The sequence below is a fragment of the Fukomys damarensis genome, unplaced genomic scaffold (assembly GCF_012274545.1).
Source record: "Fukomys damarensis isolate Sample0158 unplaced genomic scaffold, DMR_v1.0_HiC HiC_scaffold_23, whole genome shotgun sequence".
NCBI classification, from domain to species: domain Eukaryota; kingdom Metazoa; phylum Chordata; class Mammalia; order Rodentia; family Bathyergidae; genus Fukomys; species Fukomys damarensis.
In genome coordinates, this window is record NW_022900935.1 from 65536626 (window position 1) to 65563529 (window position 26904).

Sequence of the window (26904 nt, forward strand, 5' to 3'; positions counted from 1 at the left end):
CCCAGGGCCACTTTACTATGGTACATACTGTAGCACCATATAATAACTCCACTTATAAAATCAATAGCAATGCCCCATACAGTCACCAAAGCACGTGTATAAGAATGCTTTCAGTAGCCTTACTTACAAGAGTTTAAATCTGGAAACAATATAAATGTTCAGCAACTAATAAGAAACAAAATAATAAATTCTTGTATATTTATCTAGTAGAATACAATACTGATTTGTAAATAAACAGACTACAGTTACACATAACAGTATGAATGAGCGAATCTCACAAACACAAAAATATCATTCCATGTCAAGAACTTAAAAAACAAGCATTTATTTGAAGAGTAAGACAGTGCCTGGGATGCTGACAATATTCTATTTTATGATTAGGTGTTGGATACATGGGTGTATTCTGTGAATATTCATCAAAATGGTTATAAATTTTGCACTTATGTATATCATGTATCAATTAAAAGATTCATTTAAAAAAATGGATATTTTCTCCGGTTGAGAACAGGTCCCCAAACTGCTCCATTATGGTATGGGTCAAAATACTTATGTCTGGAAAGTTAAAGTAGATGCCACCTAATTTTCACCTTGTATGTAAAATTTTTCAGTAAAATACTCATAGAGCATTAACTTTAAGCAAATACATTTTCTGGGAAACATGAGAAACCCAATTACAAAATGCCCTGAATGGTCGGTTTGTGGTATAAGGATATTTGTGACAAGCCAGAAAAAAAGTGCAGACTGAAAAAGTGAAGACTACAAGAATAGAATACTAAATTTGAGGGTAACCTTTCTATAACTTCATCAACAATAATATAACCAACACAGCAACAAGCCCAGCTAATAATTTAATTGCATACCTTTCATTTTCTTCCCAATACCTTTTAAATTTGTATTCAGTGAAGATCATACACTTTGGACTCTGGATAGTAGCAGCTCCAGCCAAGCTTTTCTGCTCACTTTTAGGCATCCAACAGTTCTACTTTCATTTATGGACATAAACTCGAATTTAGCATGCTAAATTTCCAAGACATTAACCAAAGTGCTTCACTCCTTAATTAAATGTCCATTTTTTTCCCCTTCTGTCCCCTCAGGTCTGCTTCAGGCTGAAAGGCAGCTACAGCTCAGCCCTGTAAAAACTGTTAGGAGTTGCTGACTCTTTCTCTGTCCAAGATGCTCCCTGCCCTTCCCCTTGACTGCTCAGTCCTGAACGCCCAGGTTAGAAGTTCTCATCCACCACAGTCTCCTCTAGAGGTCTTCCTCGTCCTCTGGCAGAAGCCTAAGTTTACCTTCGTGAGGTAAATACCTTAGGCTTAGAAGGTGGGATGGATGTGGCCTTGATGATTATTCCTGGGGGAGAAGCTGGAGGCCAGCACTTCCATCCGGCTACTACAGATTGTACTGTCGTCTTAGCTGTCCGAGCTCCAGTGTTCTGTCCTCCAAGATGCAGGAGTGGTGGCCAGTGGCCTTCCTGCCTCTCCTCCCATGAGGCTTGGGGTTCCACCTGTCACCCTGGGAGGAAAGGGGGACTCATGGCAGGTCCACGGCTGTCTCCAAAAGCAAACTTCCCTCATTGCATCCTTCCTGTCATCTGTTTCTTATTCCCCTTTAAAATCATTAACGCTGAGGAATCAGAGCTACACTAACTCTTTGACCAATTCCTTGATAAATTTTGTGTGTCAGGATTTGATTTTGGAGTTTTGTTTCTATTTTCTTTTTTTTTTTTCAATTAAAAAAAATTTTTTTTGGTGCCAGGGATTGCACTTGGGTCCTTGTGCTTGCAAGGCAGGCAGCGGAACCGCTGAGCTAAATCCCTGGCCACATTTTTTTTTTTTTTTTTAGTGAGACAGGGTCTCACTATGCAGTTGAGATTGACCTGGAACTCACTATGGAGCCCAGGTTGGTCTCCAACTCACAGTGATCCTCCTGCCTCAGCCTCCCGAGTGCTGGGATTACAGGCATGTGCCACCACACCAGCTGTGTTTCTATTTTTATTTGATAGCTTCAGTCAAAATTTTTGTGAACATTCTTTTACAACCACAGCAATAGAAACAGGTTTTATGGAAGGAAATTGCAAGTGCCATACAGAGAGGCAGCAGAATGGGAGTAAAATAACAAATTTACTCATTGAAGAGGGTTGATCGCCCATAAGCAGTGCCTGGATCAGTGACACACTGGGTTACAACTCCTCCTTTTCTAGGGTTTTACAGTATTGACTTCATTTGGGTGGTTACATTTCATTCTCACATTTCAAGTCATGGTCACAGGATAGTTAACTTTCAACCCACATATAATTCTTTATAGCTAGGGGAGTTTAAGATTTGCTTTAAGATTTGCCTAGTAATCTATCCTAGTCCATAGGAAGGCGGGTGTTCAGGGTCAGGGAGCAAATGTTAGCAGTGGGTTCTTTCATCTTGACACTTTCAGAATCGTGTGGCTCCAGTCTCCTTGGAGCTCAGGGCCTTGCTGTGCCCTGTTATCTCAGGGTCGGACCGAATGCCTCATGCAGCAATTACTGCCTTCAGTGCCTGTTAGTTCTGAGCTAAACAAAGCAAACTGCTGTTAGAGACAGCAGAATCCATTTTACGCGGTAACACTTTATAGGTTTTTGCTATTTATAAAAGTTTTTCCTGTCATTATGACCCTGAGCACTGTGACTTTAGAGGGAATGGATCCTTTGGGAGTAAAAGCAAGCTTCCCACTGTGCCTTCCATGTGCTAAGCATTTACATATTTGTGCATTAAAACTTAAACTTCACCAAAATCTCACATTCCAAATAGCTTTTCCAGTTCTTCATTGCTGTTTCTAAGGAGCACACAGATTTGTTCCACTATGAAAGGAAAAGGGGCCCCAGGGTCCTCTTATCAGAGGGAGGCTCAGCTTATGGACCCCAGCACGTGACCTCACTTCCTTGGCGACAGGTCCAAACAGAACTCGGAACCCTGGAGTCAGTGGGCACCACAGTCTCACCGTGGCTGCCTAGCAGTCACTTGGCTGGAGACAGTCAGCAGCGAACGTGCTGTGCTGCTTTTCCAGGCCTCGAGGCCACAGCCTCAGGAGCCCAAGCAGGTAAAGCACTTGGGAACAAGTGAGGATGGACGACTGAGACCAGATACTTCAGGCCACTGGCCACGAACCACCCAGCCCTCACGGGTAGCACAGGGCAGGTCTCACCAGACCCAGAGACCTTGGGCTCTGAGATGAGAGGGAGCCCAGGGCAGGTGTCCCTGGGCCTGGCCACCAGGCACTGAGGAACTCAGTCCAGGACAAGAGAACATTTAGGCCTGGCCACCTCTGCGAGTCCCGTGCACAACTCCCACCCTTGGTCTTCACTCTGTGTGGGGGTGGGAGGACAGGGTCAAGATCCTCCTGGGCAGGACTAGGTGCTGGGAGGCTGTGAGCCCAGGGTCCTGTCACATATCACCCATGCCGGGGCTGGCAGGAGCAGAAGGCAGTGCCCACTGATGACTCCCAGCCTCCAGAGCCGTTTCCTGTCCTCCTGGGGGAGAAGCTAGCGACAGAGCTGATTGTGTTTGGTGAGCACAAGGTTCCCTACATAAAAACAGCACAAACTGTGGTCAGGTAGTGTCCCATGCCTCCTGCCAGCTGCTGCACACTGTCCCCCAAGACCTGCACACAGGACATTGGATGGAGCTGTCACGGGGCCTGTGTACCATGTGACTGTGACCCACAGTACTGGGGCCACAATACCAACAGGTGCCAGCTCAGGCACAGGGTGTGTGTATGAGCAGAGGGGACTCTGCCCTGAGGACATGGGGGCCAGAGAGGACCCTTGGGGACAGATGACACCTTCACCTCCTCCCTGCAAGTCTTGGTGACAGGGTCCTCTCCCAAAGGAATCCAGATCCTATGTCCTCAGCACCCACAACCTCTCTGCTCAGCCTCAGAAGGAAGGTCACTGTCGACACGCTGGGGGAGAACCAGGAAAGGGACACAGTCACTGGGTTACCTGGCTCCTGCTATCATCATCATCATTATTATTATTTTATTATTTTTGGTACCTGGGATGGAGCTCAGCACCTTGCTTTTGCGAGGCAGGTGGCTACACCACTGAGCTAAATCCCTGGCCCACTCTCTCCATGATTTTATCCTGCCACGTCACCTCATTGTCATTCCTGGCCCAGGTGTCCATGTGGCTGATGACTCATTTCTGCCCTGGGAGGGGTCTCAGGACCCAGGAGCTGTTGCTCTTCGTGCATAGAGTTCCACACAACCTCTCCTCAGCTACCAGGCTGGCCTGAAATGCTAGTATTTCTAGGTGTCCCTTCTGAAATGTAACTTTAATATGAAGATCACTTTCTGCTGGATCCTCCTGTGCCCTCCTGGTAGGAGCCACGGTGGACAGTTCAGAGTTTGATCAGGGTTAATCCTCTGACCCTCCTAATGAGCCCTGTGTGGGGCCCCAACTCCGTGTCTTCCCACTGTCCCATCACAGATTGGGAATCAGGCAGCTGAGAGCCTGCCAGAGCTCTGCACAGTGAGGACAGCAACAGGCAGGCCGGCTGCACACCTTGACCGAGCCCCTGGAGCAGGCCTTCCTGGACAGCTTCCCTACCAATGGGGCCTTCTTCCCAGACCCCACAAGGGCCTGCATTTCCTTCCTGCAGGAGGGGATGCTGGGAAGGTGAGTTCTGCTTTCAGTGGCGCAGTGAACCTGGCCACTGTGGCTCCAATCCTGGGAAGGTGCAGCCCTCTCTCTGACTCAGTTTGCAACTCTGAGCAGTGGGCTACTGAGAAAATCAAGCACGCAGATCACTGCAGAAAGGAAAGCAGTCTCTATGGCAAGTGCTGACCCTGGCCTTGGCCCCATTGAAGACCAGCAGTAGCAGCCTTGCTGATTTTCAGGGGTGATCTTCCATTCCCGCTGGGTACTACAGACCCCTGCAGTCAGTCTCTAGTCCCCACCTTCACAGTCTGTGATGCAGGCCTGAGAAAAAAATACACTAAGAGATAGAACTAGGAGAAAAACAGTGGGGTGACAGGACGACCAATGCTGGTGCAACTGACAAAGTTGCTGGCCAGTCCCAGGCACTGACTTTTATTGGCATTCGATGGGGGTAAAGGAAATTACTGTAAACAAGGCTCACAAAAGACAAGAGAAAGCATTATTGAATTAGGAACAGAATAGACAAACTATATAGTTGCAATTAGAACATCATCCTAGTAAGAAAGTTTTACTTGTCGGAACAGAATTGGGGTGGAGTTACTCTGACCTTGGCCAGACTCATTTCTCAAAACAAGCCAGTTGTGGGGTTAAATCTGCACAACTTGCTTCGGGCATAATCAATATTGCAGTTGTCTGCACGGGAAGCTTTGCCTCACCCACACTTAGCCCTGCACTAGGGAAAGTTGTTCTGGTCATTGTAAAGGAGATCACAGAGTCACTGTATGGGCTTCAGGGTGGTCCCACAGCAGGAATCCTTGGGGGTGCAAAGGGCTCAGGCCCACTCAGACATCATGGAAGAGCAGGTGGGTACTTCACTCCACGAATGTACATGCAGACACACTATGTGCACACTCTGTTCCAGGCACTGATCATGACCCACTAAGCGGAGCACAATTAACCATCACCCTCAGGGGTTTCAGTTCATGGACATTTGGTGACTTTTTCTTCTTTTGCAGCTGCTGGACCGGCTCCAGCCCAAGCTGAAGTATCAGCTGCAGAGCCCATGCCAGCTCCACCTGAAGCTCCCTGCCCAACTCTGCCACCACAGCCAGAGCCAGCACCAGGAACCCCTTCTCCACCAGCTGCACAGCTGGGGCTCCCGGTGCCTCCTCAGCGGGTGTCAGCTCCTGAGCTCCCCCTGGGGCCAGCTTCTGCCCCAGGCCTGCCGTTCCCCTCCATTACTGTTGGTCACGTTAAGGTAAATAGTTTGGCTCTTATTTTCCGGATCTATGTGAATAGTCGAGTTATTTTTAAGGAAAGTGAGGGCTCTGCTGTTGTGGAGAAGCGCTTTCTCAGCCAGGGCTGTGCACCCTCCCCCTGCCCAGCTCCAGAGTGCTCTCCTCAGTGCTCTATCCACCAGTCAGTGGCTCCCCCCTCTCCCCTGCTGCTAGTCCCTGCACACCACTCATTTTACTTCCCAGTGATTTGCCTGTTCTACATTTTTTACCTCAGTGCAATCAGATTTCTCCTTGGCCACATAATCCGGGAAGAGACCCACGAATTTTGCTTTCTGTAGAAGGGAAAAATCCTGTATAGATCCTATCTATTTTTCATTCACCTATTCAGTAAATTCTGCAGCTATTTTTGCCAGACAAGAGGTATTCATTAGAGAAGTAAGGAATGCAGCATGGAGGAAGAAGGAACGGAGACACACAGTCGCAGTCATCCCTCTGGGAAGCGCGCCCCCCACTGCTCCCCTTCCGCCTGCCTCTCCTGCCTCTCGGGGTTCAGGCTGTGTCTTGGCTGCTGGGTGGGGCGTGTGGGGCCTCAGCTCCCCTGTCCTCTCAGGTGTGCACTGAGGACATGGTCCCGTCATGCTCTGTCCCTTGCAGACGCAGTGGCCACAATGATACAGTTGTTTCAGCAACTTCTGCTCCAGACAATTTCCAGTTGTTAATGCCCACAAGAGACTCGAAGGACACATCTTTGCTTCGAAATCTCACTTTTTCAGGTGGAGTCTTGGCAGTAGAGTTTCTGGGTCACAGTCACAGAAGTTTCTGGGTCACAGTCACAAGGTCACTGACAGGCTCACGCCCTTGGGGGTCTGCGGTCCCATGGGGTAGAGCACCCAGTACTCCGGTCACAGAGTTCTGAGTGACCTCCAGGAAAGGCAACTGTGCAGGCTTCCAGGGGTCACAGGCAGGTGGTCTATGGCTAACATTTGTCACATCTCAGAGGACAGAAGGACAGGACAGCACTGCCCCACTGCTCCTACTTGAAGATGGACAGATGCTCTCCAGATTTTGATAAAATATTACTTTTCAAATGTGAAATTGCAGAGCATCCTGGATACCAGGGCTGAAGGGTCCTAGGGGTGTGATTGGCCCAGTCCTGTCCCTGGACACTGCAGAGTCCTCTTCACTGAGGTATTTACAAATCAGTGAATTTTTGCTACAGTACTAGTGGGGGATAAAATCAGGACCTTCTCATTGAGCTACATCACCAGCTCATTTAATTTTTGTTTTAAATTTTGTCACAGTCTCACTAAGTAGCTAAGTTGCCCATCCTGGACTGAAGTGTGTGATCCTCCTGCCTCAGCCTCCCGGAATACTGGGATTATAGATATGCACCACCTTATCGGCTTCACTAAGCAGTTTTGAAAAACAAAATAAAAAAAAAGACTGCTATGGCTGGGGATCCACCTTTAGCACCTGGAAGGGTTGGTATCTCTGGCGAGAGGTGTGGACTCTGCGGAGGGGTGCTTCTCCCACAGAGGCCTGCAAATCTCTGTGTGAGCATCAGTCCAGGGCCGCCAGCCTGTGTGGTAACCACAGGCTCTGCCCTGACCTCCTTCTCACACTGCCTTGATGTGCAGAGACCCCACTTCTTCCCACCTTTCAGCAGGGTCTGCTGGGCAGTGAGCCGCACAAGCCCATCCCAGTGAGACTTGACCTCCTCTGTCCTCAAGGATCCTGCCCGAGCTGTAGGAGCTGCACCCACCCCATGCTGAGCCTGTGCCCATGAGAGCTGCAGGAACCATCTTTTCCATCTCTACTCACAGCCCGAAGCTCCTGACCTGCACGGGCTGCCCTGGGCTCCTCCCTGACTGCACACGCTTACCCCACCCAGCCAGGTGCTGTTACGCTTTTGCACTGAGCCCCGCTACTCACTGCCTTGCCGTGAAGAAAGGGTCATCCAGACAGAGTCGGGCCTCGAGGGGGCAGTTCTGGGTAGAAGCAACTGTGAGAACCATCTGTGCTTTATAGATCCCACGATAATGCACCCAGGTAGGGCCTAATTTCCATTTTACACATTCTATGTACCATTTCACCACGAATACTTTCATTGTGTACTACGAACATGTACTAGTAAAAATAATGCAGCAAATTTCACACGAAATAGTAAAATGAAATGAAGTTTGGAGAAATGGGGAAAAAAATACAATAGTCAAGTGAAGAAAAGCCAGTCAGACAAACCTGAGACCCTGTACCTGACTGGCAGGGTCCTGCACTCAAGACAAGCCTGTTGCCAGAGTGGCTCTGGTCCTGAAACAAGCACACGCTGTTGGGACTTCTGTGGCTAATGTTGGTGTGATAGGAACATGCAATGTCATAGTACTTTGCTCTGTGCATAGCCCAGTGCAGACTCATGGAGAACTTGCTGTGTGCCGACAGCCTGCCAGACAGGAGGATCCACCCTCAGCATCCCAAGTATCCATGTGAGCCTGCACTACACAGGGGCCCAGGGCTGGGGCAAGGCCCTGAGTCAGGGGTCACCAGCTCGACCCAAGACCCAGTTCTGACCACTGAGTCCCTGAGAACACCTGGTGCTGAAAGCTGCCCGAAGCCACCATAAGCCAGGAATAGGGGCTCCTGGCAGTCTCATCCAGGCTCTGTTCCAAGCACACCAGTATGTTGGTTCCAGCTTGGTCCGGATGACAACAGATCAGCCATCCCTGAGTACTGGTTTCTCCCAGGACCAAGGAGGGACTGGAGATCACAGAGCAGCTGTGGCCTTAGCCATGTCCAGCAAAAGTCAAATTGTGCTTAGAGGAAAGAAGGGAGGAGAGAAGAAAGGAGGAGGAGGAGGAGGAGGAGGAGGAGGAGGAAGAGGAGGAGAAAGAATGGATGGATAGATGGGGAAGCAATGGGAAGGGAAAGAAAGAAGAGCAGGAGTAGGAAAAGTCACTGCACTGCACAAGTGTTTGAGCCCCCATTTGCCACCTGCCACACTTGCTCAGTGACAGCTGAGATCCCAGGACTTGGTTAGCTGCACATGCAGAGTCTCCTCCTCTTGTGATCCCATCCCAGGGCCTGGGAAGTGTGAAGGGACAAGGAAGGCCCTGGGAAGGGGCAGTCAGGCAGGAGAAACACAAGGAAAGAGTAGTGCGGGAGTGCATCCTGGGCAGCTGGCAGTGGGACAGTCTGCAGTTAGGGACACCCAGAGCATGCTGCCCGCCATCCAGATCCAGTGACAGCAGGTGGGGATCTTCTTTGATCAGCACAAGAGGGCCACACTGACACCCGCACAGACTCTGGAGCCCCAACATGTCAGAGAAGCCCCACACCTCTCTGTGGGTCCCACAGCACCTGCTCCTGCCCTTGTGCTCCGTACCCCTCATCCTGCTCAGCTCCAGCAGGGCGTCACACATCAAGAACAACCTGCAGACAGAGTTCGTGGGCAGCTACTTCTGGAGAGGTTGCGCTGTGCCTGGGCGCTTCCTCACTGCTTGACACTGATCCCATGCCTCAGTTTACCACACATGACCCAAGGTAGATACCACACCCCACCTGCTCAGGGAATGAGAATAGGCAACATACCCAACTAAGTAGCTTCCTTCTGTGAAGGTGGGACCCAGAGACACTACCGCCCTGGGCCTCCCACCTGGGAATGACACCCATCAGGCAGTGGCCCCGCACACATCACCTGCTTGGGGAACCATGTTCCTCTCCCAGGTCAGAACAGCTGGAACCCTCCATGAACCTTCTTCTTTTGAGTCACGATCTCACCAAGTGGTGCAGACTGAGCTCGAACTTGCAATTCACAGAAGCCACCAGCTATAGAACGTAAAGAACTTGGGAGTCTTCAGAACAAAACCTAGTGCTTGCTGCCTGGTGGCAACCTGTATATTATGCAGACTATTAACCTCAAATTCATGGAGCTCTATCCCAAAAGTAGCTGGTCACAAAGCATATGGAGAGTGCAGTGTACATGTGAGGGAAGTTATCCTAAAACATCCTGAAAGGATAATGGGGAGAGAAAGCCAAAAAGTGAAGTTGTCCACCTGCCAGCTCCTCTCCGTGAAAGAATCAGCATGAGAAACCTACTTTACCACCCTCCTCTTCAGAGACAAGGTGCCAAGAGGGTAAGGGCTCACAAATATTCAGGCATATTAGATAACTAACTAATGGATTAGGGCAGAGTGTGCCACAGTGCCTCCCTGAGATGGATTATGGGAGGGAAGCTGTGTGGCTATTGTCTGGCACTGTGCACAGGAAGAGAGACAGATAGTCTTTTAAAAATTTTTAAATTGAGTTTATTGGTACATTTTAGGGATACAGTACAGTTATTGGGATCTTGTACCTTTACATGACAGGTCTTGGTTCTCATTTTTTCCCCTTGTCCCTGACCTCCCTTCACCCCCTCCTCCCCTCCCCATTTACAAACACTTTATTTCCATCTTTTCATTTTCTCACATTTTTTTCTTTTCTATTATTACCTTTTCTCTACCCTTCCCACTTTCCCTACACCTTTAGCCCTTTTCTTCCCATTTCTCAATGTCAGTTGTCTCATTAGGATCTTATGTACTATTACAGTTTATTCACACCAGAGAAACTATTTGGTATTTACACATGTGTGACTTATTTATTTCACTTAGGAGTATATCCTCAATATGTATCCATTTTCCTATGAATGGATCTAATTTATCATTCTTTATGGCTGGGTAATATTCCATTTTATAGAAAAACCACATCTTCTTTATCCGGTTTCCAACGGATGGGCAAATGGGCTGTTTCCAAGTTTTAGCTATTACAAACTGCGCCACTATAAACATTGGTGCCCATATATCACTGTGATATGATTCTTTTAGTTCTTTTGGAAAGATACCCAGCAGAGGGATGGCTGGGTCAAATGGAACTTCCAGTCCAAGCTCTTTGAGGTATCTCCATACTGATTTCCATAGTGGTTGCACCAGTCTGCACTCCCATCAACAATGGAGAAGAGTTCCTTTCTCCCCACAACCGTGCCATCATTTGTTATTGTGTGATTTCTTGATAGCAGACATTCTTTGTGGGGTGAGGTGGAATCTCAGTGTTGTTTTCGTCTGCATCTCTCGAATGACCAGTGATGTGGAACATTTTTTCATATATTTACTTGCTGCTTTTACTTCTTTGAGAAATACCTGTTCATTTCAGATGCCCATTTTTGAATTGGGTCTTTATATTTTTTGGGGGGCTGATTGTTTTGAGTTCTTTATATATTCTAGGTAATAGTTCCTTGTCTGAGGAGCAGCTGGTAAAAATTTTTCCCACATTGTAGATTTTTTCTTAGTTCTGTTGATGGTTTCTTTTGCAGTACAGAAGCCTTTTAATAAGATGAGATCCCAGTTGTTGATTCTTTCTGCTAGTTCCTGTGCTACTGAGGATTTGTTCATAAAGTCTTTTCCTATGCCAATGTCTTCAAGGGTTCTGCCTAACTTACCGTCCAGCAAGTTTAGTGTTTCTGTTTTAGTGTTTAGATCCTTAATCCACTTGGATTTTAATTTAGTGCATGGTGAGAGATAAGGGTCCAGTTTTAATCTTTCGCAGGTTGAAATCCAGTTTTTCCAACACCTTTTATTAAAGAGGCTATCTTTCCTCCACTGAGGATGGTCAGCTCCTTTGTCAAAGGTGACAGTCTTTTCTCTGTGGAGTGGATTCTGGGCCCCCCACCATCTAGATGGTTGTGTGCTTGGCCCAAGCAGGAAACATGTGAGTCTTAAGGCAGAGCTGCCAGGTGGGCACAGAGGGGCCCATTAGGACTCGCTAAGGCCTCGCAGAGACCAAGTATAGCACAGGGACTCACCAGACTCTGGAGACTCACAGACCACGTATGGGCTGCAGGGTAGGTTCTGCACAGTAGGCTGGGAGTCTCCCTTCCTCGCGTGGCTCTGCACCCATAACATCCATGGTCAGGGACAGCTGGGCCCACAGGCAGCTAGTCACTGAAGGACTTTCATGGCTTATTTTCTTGAGTTATTTAAGTTCCCAAAGCCACAATCCAGTGGGATGGAAGGACTGGGATATTTTACCTTCTCTCCTCTGCTTCCTAAGCCACTACCCTCACTCAAATTGCCTGAGTGGGATAAGATGCACCTGCCTAGTGATAGTGGACACAGAAGCCACCAGCTATAGAATGTAAAGGACTCGGGAGTCTTCAGAACAAAACCTAGTGCTTGCTGCCCTGGTGGGGAAGCCAAGCTGGCTCCCCCTGGGAAATGATGTAGTGAACTCCACCCTCCCCAGGTGGAATTTATCCTCACCCTGTGGTTCCCCGAACCCTGGGCTAGCCCAGACTCACCCACCAACTCCCCTGGGGCCTTCCCCAGAGCCCTAGGGTGGCCCCCTCCATCTGGGGTGCCCAGCCCCTTCTCTGTCTAAGGCCTGCAAGGTCCCGAGCTCTATTCTTCTTTTCTGCCGGAGGACTGAAGTCATGGCCACCTGAGTGGGACAAGCTGAGCTCTATCAGTGCACAGGCAGCTTCTTAATGAATGGCAACAGTCTGTCCCCAGCTTCTTGTCCGAAGGCCCCTTCATTTCAGATCGAGCTCAAGAATTTTCCTTCACTGCCTGTGCATTTTGCACACATACATTCCTCAGGAATTACCACACAAATTGCAGGATTCAGCTGAATAATAAACTCTTTATTGAGTGGTCCTGACATCAAAGTCCCCATGGAGACCACCTATCTGGGCCCCTAAGGACCAGAGCTGGCACTGTTTAAATGGAGGCTTGGACTTGCGCTTGTGCCTCGAGGCCATCATCCAGGCCTTTACTCACTGAGACCAGTACCTTGTGTGGTCCCTGGGACCCTAGCTGGGCCACATCCCTTCTCATAACCCTGCCCACATAATGCTCAGAATCTAGTATGCTCAGCGCCTCAGGGAAACCTGCTGCTAGAGTCTGGCCCAGGACGTGCTTGGGGTTGACCAGTGGTAGAAAGAGTCCACACAGGCAGTGGACTTCATGCTTCCTGGAAGCCAAGAAGAGAAGCAAGAATACGATGGTGGGGTTCAGAGTTCAGGACCGGGGCCCTGGCTTCTTCCATGCATGGACCCGCTCTTCGGAGAAGGGAGCAGCCCTCATCTCAGGGGCACAGGACAGTGTCATGGGGGTCAGTGGTTCTCTCAGCCCCTGACCCCATAGCCTCTCAAATCAGTGACCTAGCACCATGCACTTCCATGATAATGTCCAAGACCAGGTAGGCTTTGCGGTGCAACTCCATGTACCCACAACCACAGAGCAGCATACCCTGGGGAGAGCAGTAGGTAGGGAAGGCACAACAGGCAAGGGCTGGGGCAACAGCCAGGGCATCTGTGGAAGCTGCTTTGTGAGAACAGCACTGCTCGAGGCCAGGTGGCTCTGCTGCTTGCCCCATCTGGTCCAGAGCTTGGCAATGATTTATGGGCTTGCTGGATGTGCAGGGACTCTGCCAAGTTCAAGGACAGGGCTGAAGCCAAGTACGAGGCGATGAACCTGTTCCGTGGCCCCAGCCAAGGCTCTATGGTGGGGGCAGGAGCTCAAGCTTGCACCATTGCCGTGCTGAATCCTGTGCCCTAAACAGCAGTAACATTCCTATAGTTTGTGTCCCCGACTCTTGGGCCCCAGTTTATGGCCAAAGCAAGAGGCTGGACTTTACAAGAGGGGTACACAAGGTCCCTGTGCCTGCCCCTCATGTCACCTGTGATGAGCTTACCAGTTCCATCACTTCTCACCCCTACTCTCATGACCTCGGAACTGAGCCTGGAGTTTGCATCCAGAGTCTGGCAGGAGGTGGGGGCTCCTGAGGTCAAGGGGTAGCAAATCCAAGCTGGTACTCAGGGCCTTAGCAGGAGGCGGAACAACTGTCAGGGAGGTTGCTCTGGGCCCTCTCATTTCTTGTAGGGCTCCCTGTCCTGGGGAACCTGCCTCTTAAGAGCAGCCAGCTCAGGGCACAGGCCAGGGCTCAGGTGCATCTCTGCTCCTTGCTTTTCCAGTGGGGCCCAGGTGAGGACATGATGGGCAGGTAAATGACTGAGCGCAGTCCCCTTTGGCTGGCCTCTGCTGGGCCTTCAGAAGTCCAGGCTGCCAGCTGCCCTAGGCTTCAGGTGCCCTCCTGCTACACCATCTCCTTAGGTTGCCCAAGAGGCAGGGTAGTGGCAGGCTTGTTTCCAGATTAGTGTGGACGAGTGATGGAGAACCTGAATGTAGCATTACTGATTTATTTTTCTCGCCTGATGCCTACTAATTGATATAGTCCTAAGAGCTTCGAACACCTGAGACAGAGATCTTAGTCTTATTAGAAAGATGAGGAAACAGACATGAGATACATATGATGTGTATTCATTAACTGTCCTTCCCTTAAAGGAAAAGTGTACAAATTAACGCATAATTAAATGAGTTTAGGGAATCAGAAGCTGTGCTTCTAACGCTCATGTGTTGTGGGGATGCCAGGTCAGACCATTCCATAAACAGGGGAAGTCTCAGATGGGAATCTGTGTCAAATCTGAATGAGCATAAATATTACACGCTTTGAGATAGAGTGTTTATAGATCATGAGGGAGAAAGACCAGTGACAAAGAAATGAGAGATCTGGTGAGTTTGGTCCGTCACGACTCTAGGTCAAGCTTTGTTAGGAGGATGAAGACAGCCTGGCCCACAAACGTCTGAGGTGCAATCTTTCATCTGAGATCCCCTCTTGCAGACTGGGGTTTCTCTCCTTACTTTTGACTCGGAGGGCGGGCAATGCAGCAGGAGCCAATCAGTGATGAAAGGGCGGGCTGTATGAATTGTCCAATCAGGTGGGCCAAGGTAGGCGGGCTCTTCCGGTGTCATGGCGCCAAAGTGCCGTTCTGATCGCTAGGGCATGTGCGGGGTGCTGCTCCACTGCTTTCTGTGACCTCCTGGCTGCGACTGGCGTAGAAGTGACTCCGGGAGACCCACAAGCCACGCAATGGTAACTTTGTGGGTCGGGAGCCCTGAAATTGGGTGGAATTGGGGTGATAATCTGTTTAGAGGTGGTCAGAGTCAGCTCTTGTTGGCAGAGCCTCCGTGCTAAGTTCAAACTCTGAGGTCCTTCTGAACTAGCAAGGAGGCAACCTCTGTCCCTCTTGGCCCTTGCTGGGGCAAAGCTAGTTCCGGGTCCCCAGAACCTTGTCCCCACAGGGACACCGCAGCCCACAATGCCATCTTGGGAAACCCCCTGCTGCCCTCGCATCCCCACCAGTCTGCGGGAGAGAAAGGGGCTGGGGAGACCTCGACTCAGATTTGGGTTGAACCTAGGTGCAGGTATGGTAGCTAGGTCCTGGTCACATTCCTGCCAACAGCAGATTTGGAGGACCTGAAGTTTATATCTGTGATGCTGGGTCTCACAGCCACAACTCCTCTCCTCAGAGTTCTGCTTTTTTATATTTATAGGGCTCTCCTAAATTTCCAATGTGCCCTCACATTTCCAGACTCGTTGTAGGTATTGACAAAGGTCCGGAGAATTCGAAGAAGTGTGGTGAGGTGCCTCAGTTTTAGAACACTTAACCTAACATCTTCCTGGGTTCCATAAAGAGCAATGTCAAAGAAATTTGTAACCTTATTCAGTTATTTAGGTGACACCCCATTCGCAATTAGACTATTTAAAAGAGGACTGCCATAGAGTTTAGGATTCTGAGAAAAATGGAAAGGATGTAAAAGTATTAGTAAGGCTGGGAAGTGTACTTGCTGAGGATGATTTTCAGAAGACGCTGCCTGTTAAACCCACGCTGAGAAACGCTTTGAATTGGGACTTTTGCGTGGACATATATATGTGATGTGTGTATAAGTGGAGAGGGACACGGGTGTCATCTCTGAACTAATGGCTGTAGAGGCTGGCCTGATTGTAGGCACTGTTTAAATACTGCCATGTTCTCTGAGGCAGACTTTAAAAGGAGTAGTAGAGCAGAGTAGAAGCTCCAAATAAGAAGCTGTGCATGGATCTCAATCATTTGGCATAAAGGCTTTTCTGCCCAGGGTGGATCAAAGGAGGTAGAAGAGCATGGCATGAGGAAGGGCGCCAAGAGTAGTACCTGCACCGTAGATCTCTGAAAGCCAGATTGTTCTTAGGGAAGCATGAAGGAAGAATTGTGTGTTTGCTTGTTCTGTTGCAAAGGGAGTACTTTCTGGCATATTCACCATGCACTCAAAAGGTAACTGTGTTAGGTGATATGCTATCTAGGTAGGATTTGGAAATCATTTTGCAATATACAGATGCTTGGACATACTGTGTATTATTTTTATTACTACACATTTACAATACAGGCAGTTTGCAGTCTCCTTTGTGTAGGGCGTACATGTACCTAATACAGCTCGATTCTTTTTAAATCCCCTTCCCTTCCACTTGTCTCCATCCTCCTCTAAATCCCCTATCCCTGTCTTTGTTCATGTTGATATTATTAATCTTATTTCATGTCTATGACAGAATGCATTGCATTTACATGTACTGAAGTTATTAGGTCCTTTTACATGGCATAGCTTAGTGCTGTTTATTTTGTCTTTTCCTCTCCTCTCACCCTTCATATTCAGGACGACGTTCTATCTGCAAGAGATCTATCCTTTCATCTCCTTCTATCCTTCTTTATTGTGCTTTGTTTGTACTATGCCTGACTGAAATGCGAGATACTGTGTAGTATTGAAACTTGTGTGTCTGCTTTATTTCACCCAATACTATATTTTTCAGGTGCATCCATTTTCCCACAAATATCTCAGATTTTTCTTTCTTTATAACTAAAAGGAATTCCATAATGTATGTAAACTGCATTTTCCTTATGCAGTCACCTGTTGATGGATGCTGTTTTCAGGATTTAGCTGTCTCGAGTTGTGCTGCTACAAACCTTGGTTTGCAAGTATTGCTGAGGCACAGTATCTTTAGATCTTTGGGAAAGGAACCTAGAAGGAGGCTAGCTGGGTCATTTCCAATTTCAGTTCTTTGAGGAACCTCCCTAGTGATTTGCGTAGTGTTTGCAAACATACAAACAGTGTAGCAGAGTTTATTTGCTCACAGCCCCACCAGCATTTGTTATTGTTTGATTTCTTAATAATTATTGTTCTTTATGGAATCTCAGCATTGTTCTAATTTGCATTTCTCTAGGGGCCAAAGATGTTGAACACTTTTTCCTAAATTTATTGGCCATATGTATTTTTTCCTCTGTGAACTGTCTGTTTATTTTACGTCTCCATTTCTTGATTGAACCTTTTATTTTAGCTGAGTTCTTAATACATACTCTTCTGTCTGAGGAGTAGCTGGTAAGAATTTTTTCCCACTGTGTAGATTGTCTCTTCATTCTGCTAATTGATTCCCTTGCTGTACTTGAAGTTTACCATGTCTGAGAGTGAAATTATTACCATTACTTTTTGGAGATCTTGGTGTATTATGTAAAGAATCAGTAAGTGACACACAGAGAAGCAGCAGAATGTATGTAAAATAAAAAAAGATCTATTTGTCAATAAAGATTGATCCCACATAAACTCTTGCCCAGATTGATCCAGTACTGGGATACAGCTCCTTCTTTAGGTTTTACAGCCTTGATCTCATTCAGGTGGTTACATTTCATTTTCACTGTTCACATTGCTAATATGAAAAGCACGGTGACAAGGCAGTTGAATTTCAACCCAGATATAGCACTTCTTTGTTAGAGACCTTACCTTTAAAATTTTTCTTGTTATCTATTCTAGCCCAGGGGAAGGGGGCATGTCTAGTCAGCAAAGTTAACAATGGTTCTTTTCATTAAAACTTTTGAGCCAGACTACATGCCTCCAGTGCCTGTTGATTTTGAACTAAACAAAGCAGACAGCAAGAAGTTATTTTACGTTGGACATTTTGTAGGTTTTTTGCTAAAAGGTTTTCTCTATCATTGGTAGATGAAATACTCTTATCTACCTTTTGATTTTTAGTCTATGAAGATCTTTTTGGTTTAGATGAAATTCTTATATAGAACAGACTGTGAAATTCAATATTTTGATCCAGTTTGCTACTTTGTGTCTTTTAATTGGAGGGTTAAGACAATTAACAGATACTTCTGATATGTGTTGATGATTTACTATCATTTTACTGAGTTTTGTTGATGACTCCTCTTTATTTTCCTGTCCTTTTTTTTGGTTATTGTTTTTTTTTTTTTTTAAATGGAATTTATTGGTACATTCTAGGTAGACAGTACAGTTACATTCATTACTGGGATCTTGTACCTTTACATGCCAGGTCTTGGTTCTCATTTTTTTCCCCTTGTCCCCACCCTCCCTTCACCCCCTACTCCCCTACCAACCTTCAAACACTTTAATTCCATTTTTACATTTTCTCATATTTTTTTCCTTTTCCCTTATTCCCCTTTCCCTATCCTTTTCACTGTCCCTACACCTTTGTTCCTTTTCTTCCTATTTCACATTGCTAATTGTCCCGTTAAGATCTTGAGTACTATTTTAGTTTTTCACACCAGAGAACCTATTTGGTATTTGCATATGTGTGACTTATTTATTTCACTTAGGAGTATATCCTCAAAGTGTACCTAATTACCTATGAATGAATGTACTTTCTCATTCTTTATGGCTGAGTAGTATTCCATTTTATAAAAAAAACACATCTTCTCTATCCAGTTTCCAAGTGATGGGCAGATGGGCTGTTTCCCAGTTTTGGCTATTAAAAACCGTGCTGCCACGAAACGTGGGTGTGGGTATATCACTGTGATATGATTCTTTCAGTTCTTTTGGAAAGATACCCAGCAGAGGGATGGCTGGATCAAGTGGAACCTCTAATCCTCGTTCTTTGAGGTATCTCCATATTGACTTCCATAGTGGTTGCACTAGTCTGCACTCCCACCAACAGTGGAGAAGGGTTCCTTCCTTTCTCCCTACAACTGCGCCAACATTTGTTGTGTGATTTCTTGATAGCAACCATTCTTTGTGGGGTGAGGTGAAATCTCAGTGTTGTTTTCATCTGCATCTCTCGAATGACCAGTGATGTGGAGCATTTTTTCATATATTTTTTTGCTGCTTTTTTTTCTTTGTCTGAGAAATGTCTGTTCATTTCAGATGCCCATTTTAGAATTGGGTCTTTATATTTGGGGGCGCTGGTTATTTTGAGTTCTTTATATATTCTAGATAATAGTCCTTTGTCTGAGGAGCAGCTGGTAAAAAGTTTTTCCCACATTGTAGGTTGTCTCTTAGTTCTGTTGATGGTTTCTTTTGCAGTACAGACGCTTTTTAATAAGATGAGATCCCAGTTGTTGATTCTTTCTGCTAGTTCCTGTGCTACTGAGGATTTGTTAATAAAGTCTTTTCCTATGCCAATGTCTTCCAGAATTCTGCCTAACTTATCTTCCAGCAAGTTTAGTGTTTCTTTTTCTACATTTAGGTCTTTAATCCACTTGGATTTTAATTTAGTGCATGGTGACAGATAAGGGTCTAGTTTTAATCTTTGGCAGGTTCAGATCCAGTGTTTCCAACACCATTTATTAAAGAGGCTATCTTTCCTCCAGTGGGGACGGTCAGCTCCTTTGTCAAAGTTGAGGTAGCCTAGTGCATCTGGAGTTGTTTTTGTGTCTTCCAATCTGTTCCACTGATCCTCAGGTCTGTTTCTTTGCCTGTACCATGCTGTTTTTATCACAGTGGCTTTGTAGTGTAGTTTCATATTGGGAATTGTTATACCCGCTGCCACGTATGTGTCTGTTGCCTAGGATGGCTTTTGCTATTCTAGGTCTCTTATGGTTCCAAATGAATTTTTGGATTCTTCTTTCTAGTTCTGTGAAGTATTGTGTTGGGATTTCACTTTGTATTGCATTGAATCTGTATAGCAGTTTTGGTAGTATGGCCATTTTCACTATGTTGATTCTTCCTACCCAGGAGCAGGGGATAGCTTTCCATTTTCTTATCTCCTCGATCTCTTTTTTCAGAGTGCTGTAGTTTTCAGTGTAGAGGTCTTTTGCTTCCTTTGTTAAATTGATTCCCAGATACTTCATTTTTTTGGGTGCTTTTGTGAAAGGAATTGTTTCCCTAACTTCTTTCTCAGTAAGTCTGTTGTTTGTGTACAAGAAGGCTATTGATTTTTGGTTGTTGACCTTGTATCCATCTATTCTGCTAAAAGTGTCAATTAAGTGGAGAAGTCTTTCGGTGGAGTTTTTTGGGTCTTCAATGTAGAGTATCATATCATCAGCAAATAATGACAGTTTAACTTCTTCCTTTCCTATCTTTATTGCTTTAATTTCTTTCTCTTGTCTAATTGCTATGGCTAATGTTTCCAGAAGTATATTGAAGAGGAGTGGTGATAGTGGGCATCCTTGTCTTGTTCCTGATTTTAATGTGAAGGTTTCAGTTTTTGGCCATTTAATATGATGTTGGCTGTTGGTTTTTCATAGATAGCCTTTATTAAGTTGAGAAATAGACCATCTATTCCAATTTTTTGCAGAGTTTTTATCATGAATGGGTGTTGAATTTTGTCAAATGCTTTTTCTGCATCTATCGAAAGGATCATGTGGTTCTTGTCCTTGACTTTGTTAATATAGTGTATTATATTTATTGATTTATGTATGTTGAACCATCCTTGCATCCCTGGAATAAATGTGACTTGGTCAGGATGTATGATCTTCTTGATGATCCTCTGTATTCTGTTTGCTAGTATCTTATTGAGGATTTTTGCATCTATATTCATTAAGGAGATTGGCCTGTAGTTCTCTTTTTTAGTTACATCTTTCCCAGGTTTGGGAATCAAAGAGATATTTTCTTCCAGGAATGAATTTGGAAGTATTGCTTCTCTTTCAATTTCATTGAAAAATCTGAAGAGTAATGGTAGTAGATCTTCTCTAAATGTCTTGTAAAATTCAGCAGTGAATCCATCAGGGCCTGGGCTTTTCTTTGTTGGTAAGTTTTTAATTACATTTTCAATTTCACTGATTGTGATTGGGGTGTTTAAAATGTTTTTATCTTCTTCGTTCAACTTTGGTAATTCATAAGTATCTAGAAATCTTCCATTTCTTCTGTGTTTTCCATTTTATTAGAGTACAGGTTCTCATAGTATGTATTAATGATCCTCTGAATTTCAGTGCGATCTGTTGTAACTTCGCCTTTTTCATTCCTGATTGCATGAATCTGAGCCTTTTCTTTCCTTTTTTTGATAAGGTTTGCTAAGGGTTTATCAATTTTATTTATTCTTTCAAAAAAACCAGCTCTTCAATTCATTTATTTTTTGTCTCGTTTTCTTAGTTTCCATTGCATTGATTTCTGCTCTAATCATTATAATTTCCTCTCGTGTTCGAGCTTTGGGTTTTTCTTGCTCTTGCTTTTCGAGGAGTCTAAGAGTCATTGTTAGGTTGTTTATTTGAGCTTGTTCTGTTTTCCTAATGTGGGCATTCAGTGCTATGAATTTTCCAGGAAGAGCTGCTCTCATTGTGTCCCATGGATTCCTGTATGTTGTATTGGCATTTTTGTTTATTTGTAAAAACTGTCTGATTTCTTCTTTAATTTCTTCTGTGATCCATTGATTCTTCAGGAGAGTGTTTTTCAATTTCCATGTGTTTGTGAAGTTCCTACGGTTTCTTATGCTATTGATCTCCAGCTTTACTGCACTGTGATGTGATAATATTCAGGGAATTATTTCAGTTCTTTTGCATTTATTCAAACCTGTTTTGTGAGCTAGTATGTGATCTATCTTGGAGAATGACCCATGTGCAGCTGAAAAGAATGTATATTCTGATTTTGTGGGGTGGAATACTCTATAGACATCTATTAAGTCCATGTGTTCCAAAGCTTGGTTCAGTTCTAGTATTTCATTGTTGATTTTCTGCCTAGATGATCTGTCTATTTGTGATAGTGGGGTATTTAAATCCCCCACTACAATTGTATTAGTGCTTATTTGGTTTTTCATGTTACTTAATATTTATTTTGTATAGTTGGAGGCATTTATATTTGGTGCATATATGTTTATGATTGTCATCTCTCCCTCTTGAATTTTCCCTTAACACGGATGTAGTGAACTTCTTTGTCTCTCTTAATGAGTTTTGGTTTGAAATTTACTTTGTCTGCAAGGAAGATTGCTACCCCTGCTTTTTTCTCCTGTCTCATGGAGAATTGTTTTCCATCCTTTCACTTTCAGTCTATGGGCTTCTTTTTGCACTAGGTGTGTTTCTTGTATACAACATATTGTTGGATTTTGCTTCTTAATCCATTCTGCCAATCTGTTTCTCTTGATTGGTGCACTGAAGCCATTGACATTGATGGTATAATTGATATGTTCTGACTTATTATTGTCATGTTATTGTCATTTTGTTGACTCTTTTTACTTTTTCTCCCCTCTCCTTTTAGTTTCTTGCCTTGCCTATTTGATTTGGTCTGTTGGGCCTCATGGTGTTGTGACCTTCATTGTCCTTTTCTAGGATATTGTTTAGAATTCCTTGTAGTGCTGGTTTGGTGTTCATGAAGTTTCTCAGGTGTTCTTTGTAGTAGAAGTATCTTATTTCCCCATCCGTTTTGAAAGAGAGTTTTGCCGGATGCATCAGTCTAGGTTGGAGGTGGTTTACTTTTATGACTTGAAATACCTCACTCCAGGCTCTCCTTGACCTAAGGGTTTGTGTTTAAAAGTCTCCTGTGATTCTGATGGGCTTTCCTTTGCATGTGATTTGTTTCTTTTCTCTTACTGCTTGTCGTATTTTGTTCTTCTGTTGGATTTCTGGGATCTTGTTTATTATATGTGTAGGTGTAGATTTTTTTTTTTTGGCTAGTTGGGGTTCTATATGCCTCACTTATCTGTATGTCTAATTCTTCTCTTCTGTTTGGGAAGTTTTCTGTCATTAATTCTGTGAACAGCTTTTATAAGTCATTTGTATTTTCTCCTGCTATTTCATGGATTACTATCAGTCTTATGTTATTCTTCTTTGCATCATCTAGAAATTGTTGGATCAATTTCTCATGATTCCTTACTGTTTTTAAGAGACCTCTCTTTTCGTGGTCACTGACTATGATCCTATCTTCTGTATCTGAAATTCTATCTTCATAGTCTTTTATTCTGTTGCGTACACTTTCAATAGAGTTTTTAATCTTCTGGATATCTGTTTGAATCTGTTTTATGGATTCCATTTCATTCCTCTGTTGGGCATTCATTGTTTCCATTTCTTTCTTTTGCTGAGCCTTCATGGCTTATATCATGGTCCTGAGCTCATCTATTTTTTTCTGTTTCTGTTCTAGAGTCTCTAATCATGACTTCCATTTTTGCTCACTATCTCTATGGTTATCTGGGAAATTATTTGTGTTTTGAATTTTTCTAGAGCCTGATTGATCTGTTCTTTTTAACCTCCTGTTCTATTGGTCCAGGGTGTCCTGCTGGTTCACTGTCAGACTTTTCATCCTCATTTGCCCTACTGTTTGCCATTGGTGAACTGGGAGTCTGTCTTTGTGTCTTATTTAAGTGTTTTCTCATTTTTATTTTTGTTGTTGGGTTATCCTTGGTTTAATTTCTGGATTATTATTTAAATCTTCCTGATATAGTTGCACTTTAGCTTTTGAGTCTCTAATGGCTTACAGACATCCTCATTTTTATAATATCAGAGAAAACTCATTAAATCAAACACAATCCTTTATCCCAATTGATACATTCAGCAGCCCAGTAGGATCAAGCACAGCTTGCAAATTGACCACTTGTGGTAGTCATCAATCTATCACCTTTAAACCATGTGAATTAAATTAATATCAAGAAGCAGCCCAAAATATGTTTGCAGTGAATACGCTTTTCAATATAGCATCTTCACCATTTAGGATGGGGTCTTAGACTGAGTTAGGACGAGAGGAGTAGATAAGTGAGAGAACTGGAAAAGTTTCAAGTGAAGCCAGAGGATGTAGAATGACCATACAATCTTTATGAAACTATTAACTTCAAAAGGGATAGACAGAATGCAGGAATAAGGATGAGAATATATCCCCTTAACAATAATAGGGGCTTGCTTTCCCTTGAAACTACTGAGCCATGAGTGAGGTAAAATGACAGGAGAAAAGAACTTAAACAAAAAAGAAAAAAATGATAAGGGCAGGAGCAGGAATAGAAAGGGAGATGAGGGATAATATGCTGGAGCAAGAGACTGAGTTGGAGAAAGAGGACAGAAAAAAAGAAAGAAATTGCAGGGTGGAATGAGGAAAAGAAAAAAAAAGAATTTGAAGGGCCTCTTTCAGACTGTCTCTGCTGTCATAATATACCATGTGCATAGCCATGTACAGAACCAAGTCCCCTGATCTCAACTAGCCAATGGCAGATCCCCGCGACTCAGACTGACCTCAGTCCACAAGGCCTAAATTGGGTTTCCCAACCTGCAGGGTTGAACTCCACTCAGTTCTAGTACAGGTTTCCCCACTCTTTCTTTAAAGATGTTCAAAGGTGGGAGCTCAGAAAAATACCCTTTATGACCACCTATGCCTCTGCAGAGTGGGTCCAAGGACTGGTCCAATCAGGAGTTCTGAGAGTGGGGTGGGGGCAGGGGGGCTGTTCGTGGGGGTGTTTCAAGGGCCCCCGTGCGGCTACCTTCTTTGCTGGAGCTGGTGGCCCGCAGACAGGGGAGGTCGCAGACCTGCCGAATGGGCGGAAGCAGGCAGTGGGAGAGATCTCCGTTAGCCCCTTCTCTTATCTGGGGGTTCCTTTAGAAATGTGTCAACATCCAAAGTATTGCAGACCCTTCTTGCCTGAAACAGGGAATTGGATGAGAAAAGCCCATATCAGTGCAAAAGAGTTTATTTGAAAAGTGGGATGTGAATGGTTTTGGAAGAAACCAGCTCTGTAGAATGAACTTGGGCCAAACAAAGAGAAAAAAAGAGAAAAGCCAAAATAAGACAACATGATGTATTCAGACTTCCTGGAAACTCAGGCACGATGGCAGCTCTCCGTGAAGGCTGCTCTTCTTTCATGCTGTCCACTTCTGGAGTTCTTGAGAAGTTCTGTGTATGGGCTCCTCGCGTTGCCCTGGGATCTTGTAATGGACAGGCCCTGCTCATTTCCCAGACAGCTTTCCCACACCCTATCACCTGTGACACTTCTATTATATGGCAAGAAGAGAGCTGTTATGACTTGATTGGTTAGTTTGGGCTCCGAGACCCCAGATGTGGCCACTGACCCTCTCTGTTGCCCATATGCAGATTCTTTCATAAGCTCCTTTGGGCCTTCTCTGTTCTGTTGAGATGAGCCTCACATGCAAGGCTGACTTAGCTATTAGTAAAGGATACATGCACATTTTAATGCAGTAACGTGGTGAGAGAATAATGAAGTTCTTATTTGTGTGTGCTCATATCCAGAGATGAGTATGTATTTTATACCAGATTGAGAGTAAACATTGTCCTTACTGTCGATTTCAAAAATGGCTAAGTGTTGGAATGAAGCTGGAGGTAGTAAAGGCTGATCAAGTGCCCAGAGGAAGAAATAAGTTTGGGCCAATGTATAAGAGAAGCAGGCTCCTGAAGCAACAGGAAAAAGCTCTCATCTGATCCAGTGGATATAAGCTAGCAGCCATGTTCATGTGATCCAGGCTTTGCGCTCTAACCTGACCATCTGCTCTGTGATTCAGTACATCCATTCTGCCTCCAAAGCCCCACCTCTGAACCATGCTGCCTTGCCTCCTACAGACTATGACGGCGTCCTTTTGTAACATCCCCATTAGCATGGCAGTACTCCTCAAGGCAGCCTGTACATTTACCAAACACATGGCCCTATTCATAGGTGGGACATGAAGTCTGAATACCCAGACCACTCATACATGGAAAGGAAGGGTCACTCTTCCTGGCTACTGGGCAAAAATGGACTATTGTATAGTAGCATCACATGAGCTATACACAGCGACTAGTGGCAAAAATTTAGCCCCCGTGTTTGAGATACTGTTTGTCTGAAGTTTTTGGTGCTTTTTAGGTTAGATGTAAAAAACCTAGCTGGTTGAAAGTCCAGGAACAAGTCTGTGCAGCCCTGCTGGCCCACACACTTTCCAGCTACCCACAGCAAACAGAGAGGTTTGAGAAGCCATGATTCAGACTCCTTGAAATCTGGGTGATTATCATGCAGGCAGAAGAATGACACTACTCCAAGCACCAAAAAGTGGATTCCCCCTTATAATAACGTTCTCACTGAAATGTTGCCTGCAAAAAGAACTTAAGTTACAACCCCTACCAGTGCTTTCCGAACAAAAAGAGGTTGGGATGGGGAAGAGGAAGAAGAATAGGAAGAGAAAAAAATACTCTGAACTACTCCAAGCAACACTAATTGAAAACTTTGTTTAAAGATAACTGAATTCTAAAAAGTAGAAGAGTCAAATACTTAATGGCAAGTAAATGATGAATCGTGGTATTTGTATGCAAACGGTGACTCAGAGGCTTCACATTCCCAGAGGAGTCATACGAAAGGCATTATGTGGGGGTGGGATGAACTCACAGATACATTCCGGCACTGTCAATAAAAATGGGAGAACAGTTCTTGTATGTTTAAGCTGATGTCTGCTGTGAAGAAACTTAGTGACTAACCTGGAGTATTAATTGTTGAATGGAGCTTTGAGATTACAGAATTCCTCTCTAGCAGAGCTGAACTGAAGCAGTTCTCAAAAATGGGTCAGCTTGTTCCCATCACAGCTCCTCTCTCTTCCTCCAGAGGCCGCAGCAACTTCTGCCCATGATCATGGAATCTGTGGAACGGACCTGTGATCAGACACGCCCAGTAGTAGCTCCACTAAATCATGGATTCTGACTGTCTGTGTTTAGATCTGCGAACATCTAGTAACATCAGTGTGTAAACACCTCAGCTTGCTATTTAAAATATGTTTTGGTATATTTTATCACACGTTCAAGATTGAAAAAGAAAATTTTTTTTTTTCAGCTTTAATTGAGTTTATTGGTACATTTTAGGGATACAGTACAGTTACATTCATTGTTGGAAATTTGTTCAAGATTGAAAAAGAAGGCAGTATTCCTCTTCTATCATATATGAACATTAATTAATTAGGGAAAGGACCATCATTTTATAGAAAATGCTCTATAACTAAAGTGAGTTAAATCTTGTGTCTGCTACTGCTAC

At 44.8% G+C, this 26904-nt stretch overlaps 1 protein-coding gene across 1 annotated transcript; it reads left to right on the plus strand.

Annotated features, from left to right (window-relative positions):
- Positions 1–3592: 3592 nt before the first annotated feature.
- LOC104858463 lies at positions 3593–26609 on the plus strand. The gene is made up of 5 exons (XM_033767438.1): positions 3593–3670; positions 4457–4645; positions 5644–5885; positions 7757–7914; positions 26482–26609. Exons 1-5 carry the CDS (start codon positions 3593–3595, stop codon positions 26532–26534), a joined length of 720 nt encoding a protein of 239 aa, XP_033623329.1. The 3' UTR covers positions 26535–26609.
- Positions 26610–26904: the final 295 nt, after the last annotated feature.

Excerpts from the sequence above, each read along its gene's own strand:
- LOC104858463 (XM_033767438.1), top strand. The coding sequence starts at position 3,593 with ATGCCTCCTGCCAGCTGCTGCACACTGTCCCCCAAGACCTGCACACAG. Across the intron at positions 3,671-4,456 it reads GGAGCTGTCACGGGGCCTGT|ATTGGGAATCAGGCAGCTGA; the intron begins GTACCATGTGAC and ends GTCCCATCACAG. Across the intron at positions 7,915-26,481 it reads TCCCACGATAATGCACCCAG|AGGCCGCAGCAACTTCTGCC; the intron begins GTAGGGCCTAAT and ends CTCTTCCTCCAG.